The sequence below is a fragment of the Rhinolophus sinicus genome, chromosome 3, assembly GCF_057876585.1.
Source record: "Rhinolophus sinicus isolate RSI-liver-muscle chromosome 3, RSI-T2T, whole genome shotgun sequence".
NCBI classification, from domain to species: Eukaryota; Metazoa; Chordata; class Mammalia; order Chiroptera; family Rhinolophidae; genus Rhinolophus; species Rhinolophus sinicus.
This window is the reverse complement of record NC_142503.1, coordinates 30,452,657-30,465,985: the sequence shown is the minus strand read 5'-3', so window position 1 is coordinate 30,465,985 and position 13,329 is coordinate 30,452,657. Positions and strand designations below refer to the sequence as shown.

The window sequence follows — 13,329 nt, the reverse complement described above, 5'->3', positions numbered from 1 at the left end:
TGTGAAAGAGTTTCTTATTCTATAATAATATGTTTATTTCTTTTAATGTCTGACAAGTTTTACTCAAAGGAGGAGTAGTATGCGTATATGAAAAATGGATACAAAATAGTTTTCCCTTGAATGTCTGTTTGGTAGAAAGCAGTATGAGAATGGCACTTTCCACCCACCAGGACCAGCTTGGGTCTCGGGGCTGGTTGTAGGCCAAACAATCCTTGGGCTCTGACATCAAGACAAATTATTAGGTAACCCCAGTGCCATGACATTTGGAAAACATCCCTCTAAGTTTCCTACCACACCCTCTGAGGCTCATTTCTTGAAAGCCATTGGCATTTGTACAACCATCTAGTATGGGTTTTTTTGGGTCCTACTCCACCTTCTTACTATGCTGGTTAAACTAAGTCCCTGTACTTTTAAGAATGTGTGGAATGTGCTTGAATTTTTTTCAGTTTTAATCTGCACAAGTTTTATGTATTCAGCTTTTTAAGTCTCTCCTCACAAGTTAGGCGTTCCATTTCTTTAATCATCACCCCCACCCCCACCTTATCTTTTCTGAACATCTTCCCGCTTGTCCATATTTTCATAAAATATTCAAGTGACAGATACTTGTAGACTGAGATCATAATACAGGTCCTTTATTTTTTAAAGCCCTGAGTATCCATGCATTTATTTATTTAATAGATATTTAGAGAGTTCACTCTAGTAGCAGGTACTGTACTCAACAATGGGGACATAACGAGAAGCAGAAATAGACGTGGTCCCTGACTATAGTACATTCACAGTAGTTGGAGAAATAGACCTTAAAAAAATTGTCCATGTGCATTTAAAATACAAAACCTTTTTGTGTGTGTGTATGAAGGAAAAGTCGGAAACTTAAGGACTCTATGACTGGGGGACTTGGCCAAGTCTGGAGGTCATTTCTTCATTCAGTCAATGAATGCTTCTGTGTGCATGTTATTGTAGGTTTTCTTGAACTGCAATAGGAGAATAAGACATGGTCACCACCCTTCCTAAAATACCTAGGGTTGTCTTGTGAGAATTATGTCCACCTAAATGTTTTTTCGCAATCTTGTATGAATTATGAATAAGTATCTTTAGGACATATTGACACTTTTTATTGATGAAAAATTAAAACTCTAAACAAAAACAGTGTGCTGGCGATGGAAATAGTTTTGCTTCAAATCTTCCTAAATCCCTTTCCCACACTGCTAATTTGCCACCCCTGTGATCCACCCAAAAAGATATTTTGGAGATGCCACTGCTTGCACCTGGATTAGGCTTAATATATTCTAAGTTCTGTGTGCCACATGGTCCTGAGGAAAAAGAGCAGTGGCTATCAGTTAGAGACCTTGGGACTGTGCTAAAGGAGTTGCTTGTCCACTTGAGGATGGGGAATGTTAAAGAAGAGGAGAACGGCGTGAAATACATTCCAAGCACTTTCAGGGAGCAATTGTGCAGAAGAATTAAAAAAAAAATGTGTGCAGGAGATGTAATTCGATTTGCCTGTCTAAAGCTCTGTGATCAGGTTAAGGATTAGTGAGAGAAAAGGTCAGAGAGATTGGGTAGAAATGTAAATTAAGACCTTTACATCAATTTTAAATCGCCAACATTTTTGGCATGATTTAATTCTCAAACATGTTCTATAAGTTTATATTTCTTTTTTAATCTTTTATGTTATTATATAACACCATATGGGATGTGAAATAGTGACGTTTGCGTTAGTAATCTCAAAACACAACAAAATAATTATTTCAACAATTGCTGTCTTTGACACGTACATAAGATCAGTTCTTGAGTTCTTACATTTGTTTTCAATTATCTCTCTGGTACTAAGTCTGAGATTTATTCACAAGCGTTTTTGTTTTTGTTATTTGCTTTTTTGATGTTGAAGAAACCAAACACACAGTGTGTTGCTTACCTGAAGGTAGAAGCTATATCTTTAAAAAATGAACTGAAGTGTACAAGTCACAAAATCACCTTCTAGAATTTAGTATATTTATAATTAGTTTTTAAATTTCTTATAAGCCACTGGGCTTATTACCTTTTATAAATTAAGGAGTTTTACTTTTATGAAAAATCTATGTCATCATAAAGATAGAATACTGTAGCATAGGCCTACTTAATCCTCATGGAGTTCTGTTTCATTTTTTATTTTTTTTATTAAATCTGTAAACTTATGGAAATATATTTAATGCATAACAATTAGAGGTAAACAGATTTTTTTTTTTTTGATTCAGTGGAATGAAAGTTCTGGACTTCATCTGAAGTAAATGTGAGTGATATAATGAAAGTACCCTTGAATAACATAACATCTTCCTTCCTGTTGTCTAAAGCTAGAAAGTTAAAATAGTTTTAAAGTATACATCATAATTCTACCATCAAGGAGAAATAAAAAAGGCTTGTACCTGTTTAATTTCCAAGGCAGCCAAAAGAACAAATGATCATATATATTAAAGTCTTGTAATAAGCCCTCATTAACATAAATGTGATTAGTTTGAAATTTGATCATTGGGAAATTGGCAGTATGCATACTGTTTGCTAGACAATTTAGGTATAAAGAAGATTGGCATATGATTTGGCTAGGGATAAACACAATAGCAGTATTTATAGACATTGTTTATTAAGTAATCTTTATCAAATTACATTTCATTTTGCAAGCCATAGGAAAGGCTGGTGAATATAACTAGGAAGTAATTTACTAGGGCAGGTAGAAACAGGAAAATGAGTATGCAGAATAATGATATAATAAGGACTTCATAGAGGATGTTGGCAATGGAACACATATAAAAAGCTGAATATGAAAGCTATTGTATTAGAAGGAATATAAGGCTGGGCAAATGATCAAATACCAGAACTGGGCTGATGGAGTCAGGGATAATTTTTATCCTAACTTAGTGGCTGGCTGGAAAACAAGACAAAAAAAAAAAAAAAGGCAGCTATGCTATAATAAACAGAAATAAAAATATCAGGAGACTTATTTTGAGGTTGTAAGGTTAATTGGTTTGGATTTCAGCCTGTTGAGATGGCTGTTCCATTGGGGCATCCAGAGGTCACTAACTATGCAGGATATTGTTGGAAATTCATAACTCCATCTCCGAGGTTAAGACCAGTGATAGATCTGAGAACCATTTATGTTAAACATATTAGTTAAGCCTATGGGGGTTGATGAGGCCAAAGAAGAGAGTGAAGAGAGGAATGAAAACAGGTGAGATGGTCGTATAGAGTGTCTACTTTAATGGTGGAAAAAGAGGAGTCACGTAATGGTTGAGGAAAATTAGTTTCTGCTAATGTATAAATATGAGTGAGGAAACTACAAAAATGTAGAATCATAGAAACCAAAGATTTGGGAGAGTTTCCAGTAGGAGGAGTAAATAGTCAAAGGTATAATGTCACAAACAAGAATATATGGCCCATTAGTGTTGGCAGTTGGAAGATTAAAACACAATGAAAAAGTGCAGTTATAGAGGAAGGGGGAAGAGAAAAACATGTTTACTTTTGCCAGCAAGATCTTAATACCTTAATATTGATTAAATTGCTATCCAATTAGCTCATTTTAATAAATAAGATTAACTATAACATAATATACCGCTACCCATCTCATGTTCTTACTGGGTAAATTGCTGTTTATAGGAAAGTATCTAAATGTCTTCGAATATGGTTTAATCCAGTTTTATCCACAAGCTAGGCTAAACTTTCCTACAATTGAAATCTTAGCAAGGTTTTACCGAATTATGAAAGCTAGCTTATTTTTATTTCAAATTGCCTATATTTGTCTATAGTTCCTGGTATCTTCACTCCCTATTCTCCATAGACAATGAGTTTGTCCTTGAGAGATATCAAGGCATTGGATCAAACAAAAAACCTGACCAAGAAAACTACCTACCTTTCAAAGCTTAGGAAAGGCATAGGTCCTACAAAATATCAACACTAGTGTGAATATTCTGTATGTAAATAGTGAGGTTTATGACGTGAGGAAGGATGTCTCAGAGCTCATCTGATCAAAGGTCAGGTATTAGCTGCTGAGACTTGGTTGGGTGAATGTCAGTGATAATACTACCATTAGTAGGAGGACATAGAATTTAAAAGAAGGCACATCATGTTATTTTCAAGAGATAGGTGCCTCATAACTGGGCTATAAATTGGACTTCTGAAAATTGAATCCGTTTTAAATAATATGTGAAACTTTATTATATTGCAAGGACTATGTGTTTTATAAGAAGTAAACCCAACTAGACATTATTTATTTATTTAGATTGATAAATAAGTTGGCTTACAAACCTACAAGTATGCTCAATTTATGATTGATATCTAAAAATGTAATTTTAAAGAGTGAGTCTTAAGTGTCAGTAATGGGACAGGTTTGTCACATCATTTGACTTCAACCATAGGTAAAACAGTAGCCACGTATAAATCTGTTACCATTTCAGGGGTTTAACCAGAAGTCTTTTCCTCCATTCTATTTGATGACAAATATTTGTTTTGTCTGAGAGATGGGGGGAAATGGAACCTTTTAGTCAATATTTAGAGTGAAGAATTCAAAGGAAAGCACCTCCAGTAGTGAAATACTGAAATTGTTTAAATTTCTTTAAGGCTGTCGATTAGAGTTGTCTGATATCAGATTATTTCAACTAGGACAGATGTCATAAGAGGGCAAGGGAACCTGAGGGACAGTGGGGAATTCTTGTTAGGAAAGGGAGGATTTGTCTTTATTTACCACAAGCCTTAGAAGGATGCAAGTGGGTAGAAAGAAGCATGACTAAATTTTGAATTCTTCATGTTTTAATATCATGGACTAATCTTTATAATGCCACTTTTTTTCCTTCTAAAAACTTAACAGGGAGAAAATCGATTCTTAACATAAAAGTAATTTGTCTATGAAAATCATTTTATTAGTAAGTAATCATAGTTATTAGTGATATAGTAGTTTAATTGAAATATGATTTTATTTTGTCTATGCACTTTCAGTATAACAAAGTAAAAATGATTACCTTGCTTATTATTCTGCTGTAATTGTGAAATCTATATCTTTACCAATGAGTGCTCTCTGCTTTGCTGGTTTTACAGAGAAACTTTCTATACAACAGCTCCTATATGCTGCACTTTGCCTGCTACACTTTGCATGTTTAACCCTCCTGCAGAGAAAAGTACTAGAAGAAAGGTGAAGTTTATGGCAGTTAAATGCCTTGCCCAAAACCAAACAACTGGTGAAACTAGGATTTGAACCCTAGCCTGCCTTCAAAATCCAGTCAAGATCTTTCACAAATACTGTCTCTCTAGAGCAGGAAGAAAAGAATATGCCAAACCAGGTGTCAAATCCAGAACTGTGTTATTTGCAGGCTTTCTAACCTAAGAATATATTCTTAATCTCTTCATTTCCTATTTAATTTATTCTATGTCATAAAAATCCTCAATTAGAACAAATTTGGTGTTATATAAAAGATAAATTAAGAAACTATTTACTGCATTAATGGTTCTTTGTCTTATTATAAAGGATTTCTTTAAATATCCCCACTAAAGTGTATGTTTTCATTAAAAATTCAATTAATTTCTCTCTTTAGCATTAGCTATTCTAGATACTGTTTACATTACTGCAGGAGTTGAACAGAAGATGAGATACAGTTTTGAACTTGAATGAACTTAAATCCAGTAATGATGGAGGAAATAAAGACAGATAATTAGTGACAAAAACAAAAATAAAATAAGAAGCATACTGAAAATATATGTTGTTCTGAGAGTTGTAAAAAAAAACTGAGATACTCATTGTTAGGATAGGACTTGAAGGATAAGTGGACTGCTAATAGGAAAAAGGGCAGGTGGAACGGAAGTAACTGTATCTCCTGTATGTGTACCTAGGTGTGCATGGTGAGGTAAGAGCAAGTATTCTCTTGCTTGAGATCTGAGGAGCTTGCTGTAAAGCATTAAAGAAGGGACTTGTTTTTACTTAACGGAGAGAGTTATTGATGGTTTTCGACTGGGCAAGTTACATGTTAGATAGGTTGCTCTGGGACTGGTATGTAGAATTCATCAGATACATAGGCAGGAGACTCCTGAGATATTCTAAGCAAGAGGTAACTCTGGCTGGACTAGAAAGAGAATAATGGGAATAGAAGGAAGGAATAGATTACAAAAGCAATTCTGGAATAAAATGTATAAGACATAGAAATTGAGAGTTAAGGAAAAGGCAGAGCCCAAGTGTCCAAGAGAAATTTTCAGAACAAAGAGTCAAGCAGAGAAACTTGTGGGCAGGTAGGCAAAAGAATCCCATGAGGTCTGTTTTCAGGGAACATCTGCATTGTTTAAAAAACAGAAGTTACATCATACTTCTGGTGTGAGTGAGAACTGTATTTTCCTTGGCTAGGTAAGAAATGAATCTATGTGTATGTTAACTAAAGTTTTCTATTATGCAACGTCTATAACAAGATCTGTGTTTATGTCTGTAAGATAGAGTCAATAATACTTTAAAAGGAAATTATAAGGTTTAATGAAGATTCATATTGATATTGATATGTCTAATGGCTTCAGACCATATTAAATAACAGTCATAAAAAGCTATCGTGTGATAAACCAATAATAAAGAATGGATGGCACTTTATCCTTTTCATCACTATTGACTAAGATAGCATATGATTTTTTCCTTAAAAATAGTTTCTAAATGATAGAAATACAAAGATCTCTGTAAAAGTATTTTTCAGTGGGCTCTTGGGTACTTTTCATAACAGTTGATTTCTTTTGGTAAGTAAGGAAAGGTAAAGGAATACTAAATAGGCCACCAGCATTGTGTCCATAGTTTGTTATATGCTACCGTGTTTCCCCAAAAATAATACCTAGCCAGACCATCAGCTCTAACGTGTGTTTTGGAGCAAAAATTAAGACCCAGTATAGTATAGTATAATATAATATAATATAATATAATATAATATAATATAATATAATATAATATAATATATATACTATAATATAAGACTGGGTCTAATATAATATAATATAATATAATATAATATAATATAATATAATACCGGGTCTTACCTTAATTTTTGCTCCAAAAGACACATTAAAGCTGATGATCCAGCGAGGTCTTAGTTTCAGGGAAACACGGTAGGAACTGTGATTTGCATATATTATTTCATTTAATCTGTAAATCCCTGCACATTTGGTTATATAACAATCTTCATTTTACAGATGAGAAAATTTAGTATTAGCTAATTTAAGTAACTTGTCTCCAAATTAAACAGCTGGTAGGAATTTCTGGTTGAAGAGAGCTGCAGTGGGAATCGTAAAGGGCAAATGGATGAATTTAGGTATTAGACCCCAAACCGTCTTGGTGATTGATTGAATATGAGACAGAGTAGATGTAGGGCCAGGAGTTATCTAGGATATCTCCAAGGTTTCTGGCTTGCGTAGCATTGTTCCATTCCCTGACTTAGGGAACATATGAGAAATATATATGGGAGGCAAAATGATGAGTTTGAACCTGGGCCCGTTATTTGACAAGAGTGAGATATGCAAGGGGACAAGTTTAGTAGGCTGCTGATTATGAGAATTAGGAGGCTTAAAGACAGGAATGGGGGCAGCTGGTTAGCTCAGTTGGTTAGAGTGCAGTGCTCTTAACAACAAGGTTGCTGGTTCCATCTCCACATGGGCCACTGTGAGCTGCGCCCTCCACAACTAGATTGAAACATTTACTTGACTGGGAGCTGATTGGTCCTGGAAAAAAACACTTAAATAAATAAAAGTTAAAAAAAAAATAAAAAAAGGTAGACCTATACTGTACTCGTTAAGAACAAAAAAAAAGAACAACAGAAATGGGCTGGAGATAAAGCTTTTGGAGTCATCAGTTACGAATTAATCATCAAAGACATGGATGAGTGTATAATATTGCCCAAAGAGCATGTCTGGAATAGCAGATAAAAGGGCTATGCGTGAGACTCAGGAGGAGGGCAGCCTTGAAGGGAAGGGCAGAGATAGGAGCCCACAGAAGAGAGTGATAGGAGTATTCAGAAAATTGTAATTCCTCAGGGCACACACAATTTCATTTTAGAGTTCAATGATGTCACTTTTTTGTGAAATACCTATTAAAATATTGCATCTCCTCTACATCGCTTCTCTCTCCTTAGTGTATTTAATGGCACATTTTGCATATTTCTATTAAGAGAGGAGAAAAAAAAAGATTTCATTGAAATTGCCAATGCATGATGTATCATTGACATGGCTATTTATATATGTCTCCATAAATGTATAGATAACTTTTGTCAGAAAGACTGGTGAAATCTTCAAAATTGCAAACATTTTTCTTTTATATAATTCCGGGGGTGGGTGGAGACAAGGGGAGAGAGTACCTTTTGTAGTTCTTCTATTACTACTTTTATACCAGGAAACATTCATAATTAGGGATGATAGGAACCTTGAAAGGTTTATGGAAATGTTCACCTTACCAAAATGTAACCCAAATAGTCTAAGTAGGAGAATTGATGTAAAATAAAAATATCTTGGTTAACAGACATTTCTGTCCTAAAAGTTTATGTTATTTATGCAAAAGAACTGCCAAAAGGGGACACACATAACTAGGATGAAGTAACCTGTGTGTTTCCAGACTACTTTATTATCATAGAGTTGTATTAGTTGATTTATTTCTTCATTTTTGTAAGTATATACTGTCACAAGTCTAAATAGTCTATTACCTAGTCTGTTAAGTGCAGAGTCAACAGACTTTGAAAGAATGCAAATGGATCATTTTTTAAAATCCTATAATCACAATACCTTGCTTTAGGGCTATATTAATTTTACTTAAATTTAAATTTGTAGCCATTGAAGAAGTTACCTTATTTATAAAACTAACACTTTGTTCTTTTGCTCTTTTATTTAACCATAAATCAGTAATATTTTTTATGGAGGAGGGAGCAAATTGTCTGGTTATTGTCTGTATCTTAAAATCTGATATATATTTTTTTAATTTGTTGTAGGTTTTATTGGGATTTAATAATGCTTATAATGATGGTTGGAAATTTGGTCATCATACCAGTGGGAATCACATTCTTTACAGAACAAACAACAACACCATGGATTATCTTCAATGTGGCATCAGATACAGTTTTCCTTTTGGACCTGATCATGAATTTCAGGACTGGGACTGTCAATGAAGACAGTTCTGAAATCATCCTGGACCCTAAAGTGATCAAGATGAATTATTTAAAAAGCTGGTTTGTGGTTGACTTCATCTCATCAATCCCAGTGGATTATATCTTTCTCATTGTAGAAAAAGGAATGGACTCAGAAGTTTACAAGACAGCCAGGGCACTTCGCATCGTGAGGTTTACAAAAATTCTCAGTCTCTTGCGTTTATTACGACTTTCAAGGTTAATTAGATACATACACCAGTGGGAAGAGGTAAGTCATATCTTTTACATTTTTTAAGACATTATGTCTTAATACTGTTAACTATAATTTTTAAAATGAACAAGTGTGTTATGTATAATGAGTTTTATGAAACGCAAGGAGAAACCTTGAATTAAACAAATTTTTTTTTGTAATGTACATACGATATATTTGTATTTTTGATAAATATGATCAAATACTAGATTTAAATCAATTGAAAAAGTTAGTGATTGTAAAACAGTTGTTTTACATCATTTCAGTTTTTTTTTATCCCTAACAAATCCATTTTAATCAAAAAATGTTTACCCTAACTGATGCAAGCCCTCCTCCATCATGGGCGGTTGATTTTTACCTACTGTGTTTTCCCGAAAATAAGACCTAGCCAGACAATCCGCTCTAATTTGTCTTTTGGTGCAAAAAATAATATAAGACCTGATATTATATTATACCCGATACTATATTATATTACATTACATTACATTATACCTGATCTCATATTATGTAAGACTGGGTCTTATATTATAGTAAAATAAGACCGGGTCTTTATTAATTTTTGCTCCAAAAGATGCATTAGAGCTGATTGTCTGGCTAGGTCTTATTTTCGGGGAAACACAGTAGTATGAATACATCAAGTGCCATCATTGATAAAGATGTATAAGGTCTATTTGCTAGTCTAGTTTGTAGCATTAGCTGTATGAGATAATCTGGAATATTGTTTTTCAGAGAATTTGTGTTTGAAGAAAACAGATTTTTTTTGAGTGTTTCTAACTTATATATATAAAACCAATTTTAGCATACTAATTTTGCTCTCTGTTGTGCTTTACATATAATTATTTATGATCGTTTCTCCCTATTAATTCATTTTCTAATATTGAGAAACAGCATAACCAGGAGAGAAATGATTACATAGACAACACAAATAGTACAGTGAATACATATGGCGAATCTGGCCAATATTTTGCTGAATAGGGCATCTGTTGTTCTTAGGCAGTTTGGGGGGAACTGAAAGGTCTCAGCCAGCTGGAGTTTCCAAAGATTGGAGTTAAACGTGTCATCACCAAGTAAAGGAGCTTATGGTCCTGACTCCAGAGTCTGCATATTACCCTTTTTGACTTTTGTTTCCTTCTGAGTCTACCACTTATTTTTAAATTAATTATAACATGAATTTTATTGTCTGCATAAAAATGAAGATTGAAAGTCGTTGAGAGTCCCTAAACTTGCACAAAAGAAAACAACATATTTGCTATGGAAGAATTGTCATTTTATACATTACAGAAGTTATGTTTAGCATTTTTAGGATGAATTATGTTTTGGAATTTAGGTTTAAAGAAGTCATAAAATGGAACTTATGTGAACATTAGCTCTGCTGTCTTTAAGGCTTAGCAGTGTTTTGTGTGTCCTTGTCAGCGACATTTTGGTTCACAGGCTTTCAGGAACTGATATACAATAATAAGACACTGCTGAAAAGCTTTAAAAATGGATCACTCTGAAAACATGGATATGGATTATGTTTAAAATCAAATGAAGCACATTTGAGAAATTGGATTCGTCTTGTAATGTGTCTAATATAGTACATTCCATCTAAAATGTAATAAATGTTTGGTTCTCAAACTTTGTTATACCAATTTGAGACCAATATCAAACCAAGATGATTATTGATAATAATAGCTAAAGTTTATTAAAGGATTATTATGTATCAAGTAATGTATCTGATTCTTCCCTTGGAGTAGTTCTGTGACTCTTCCTAATAAATGTGGTAACTTGCCCAGGTAAAGAGTTAGTAATAGGTAGAGCTGGAATTCTAACTGTGGCAATTTGACTCGCAAGGCAACGCTCTTAAAAACAAAACTATATAGCTTCTCACTATAACAGACTCTTTTAATGATAAATACCTTAATATTCAATTCTTTTATATACTGATTAAAAATTGTCGGAAACGTTCCTTATCTAAGACTGTGGTCCGTGCATCGTAGGGGTTGAATATTTGCCTCTTAAAACGTGGTCACACAAAATAATTTTAATGAATAGCCTGTGAAATGAAAATACCCAGTCAATTAAAAATACAGTGAGCAATGCGACTATTTTAATGTCTTGTAGTTTTAACCTAATTACCCTAGAGAATGGCAGCAGGATGAACAGATGGCATCCTATCAGATAAAATGGCAGACCATGCAGACATAGAAGAGGACGCTCTTTAAAACTGATGTCCTCTGATTCCTGGTAGCGGTCACAGGCACCTAGTTCTGTGTAACATGATGGTGTTTGAAAGATGGTATAATATAATTCAAGAGCCCCACTCACTGCCACCATTACTGTAAAATGCAATTTAATAATGCACTTACAGACATTCGGTAACCAAACACACCCAGACCAGAGTTGTGAATTGGCAAGATCTTTCTTATAAATAAATGACCTTGATAATATATGAACCATAAGCTCATTTAAGTGAAGAATGTTTTCTTGATATGAACCCCCCATCTAACATCACATATATCATGGATATTAAATGTCTGTGAGTAATACTGTTAAAAAGGGGAGAAACAGTAATAATCCAGAATTTAATACAGATTCATTATTTCATCACCTACATGATTCAAACCAAAATCACAAAGGAACACGAATGGTTCCAAACCGGCAAATTGCTACCTGATTTTTATAGATGGCACAGGATGTGTTTAGAACTACAACAAACACGTCAGAAGAACTTGCTCTGTGAGCATTTAGAATAAGAGTGAACAGGAAGGTGCACGTTCACCCACACGTCTTCGAGTTCTGAGTGTTTTAGTACCAAGCTGGCTAATGCTAAATTCAGCACATTTGGGGAAGTAATGTGTGAAGTCTGGAAGCGGCTACTGTTCTAGATGAATCATTTCCAAGGAAAGCAGCTGCTGTCTATAGGGAACTGCTTTCATCTTCAATGATACATTTTTTTTTTTTTTCTGGTCTGAATTAGTTCAACTGAAAAAAAAAAAAAAGAAAAAGAAAAACAACAAGTGCCTAAGCCAGATAAGTTAGAGAAATATTGTGAATGAAATACAGAAACTTTAAAATTTAGCCCTTATGTTACTATCGTTACTAAAGTTGAATGTTGTGGCTAATATAGAAAGAAAGAGCTGATTTGGCCAACTAATTTATGGAACACATGGTGTTAAGGAGTTTTCACGAGGCAGTTGGAAGATCAATGGCTTTAAGATACAAAAATAGAGCTCTTTGATACTATTCTGAAACTTTATGTATATATATTGCCAGGTGAGGTGAAAAGCTGGGGCAATTATTTAGGTAAATCAGGCCGGGGAATTCCTTTTCCTGTAATCTCCAGAAAACTGAGGGGACGCTTTCCCATTCTTATATTTTGTTTCTTTAAAAATCATTCTATTAATTCAAGATTGTTGTTATCGTGTACTTCAAGTAAAGTCAGTGGTGACCCAAGCCGGTGCTATTTTGTAACCTATCATGGGGGGATCCGATTCTCTTTCATCCTCCTAAAATGGACATATGGTGAGAAAATCCTTGGAAGTTAAATGGAATATTAACAATTTTTGATCATCACCAGCCACTGAGGAGATAAAGGGAAGATTAAGAGCTTAGTACATGGCAGATTACTCAGTTCGTTCTGGTGAAGAGTCCTACGAACCTTGAATGCTGCTGAGTCCAGTCATTTTATCAAAGGGGATGATCTTTGAAATTATTAGGTTTAGGAAATAGTAATTGAAAATAGAAATGCTACTCTGTTATCTATTTATAGGAATCAGTGTTGTAGGCAATGTAAAAAGGTGTGGGAAACCCTTGACTCTTGTATAATAACTATGGCTTTGGAATATATACCTATAATATTTTATCTTTTATTCCTCAATTACTATCCCTCAATCTGCCTTGTATAGATTTTAGACCTATCACGTTTACCTAAATCCATTTTTGTGGCAAGAAACAGGGCTTGTCGTTCTGATCCTCGTGTATGTC

The 13,329-nt window shown here is 34.1% G+C and overlaps 1 protein-coding gene across 1 annotated transcript in view; it reads left to right on the top strand.

The window, feature by feature from the left end:
• Window positions 1–13,329, top strand: part of HCN1 (hyperpolarization activated cyclic nucleotide gated potassium channel 1) — a 345,552-nt gene that overhangs the window by 32,969 nt on the left and 299,254 nt on the right. Inside the window, exon 2 of the mRNA XM_019736249.3 lies at window positions 8,958–9,381. Within this exon, the coding sequence (XP_019591808.3) occupies window positions 8,958–9,381 (424 nt within the window). The remainder of the gene's footprint in view (window positions 1–8,957; window positions 9,382–13,329) is intronic.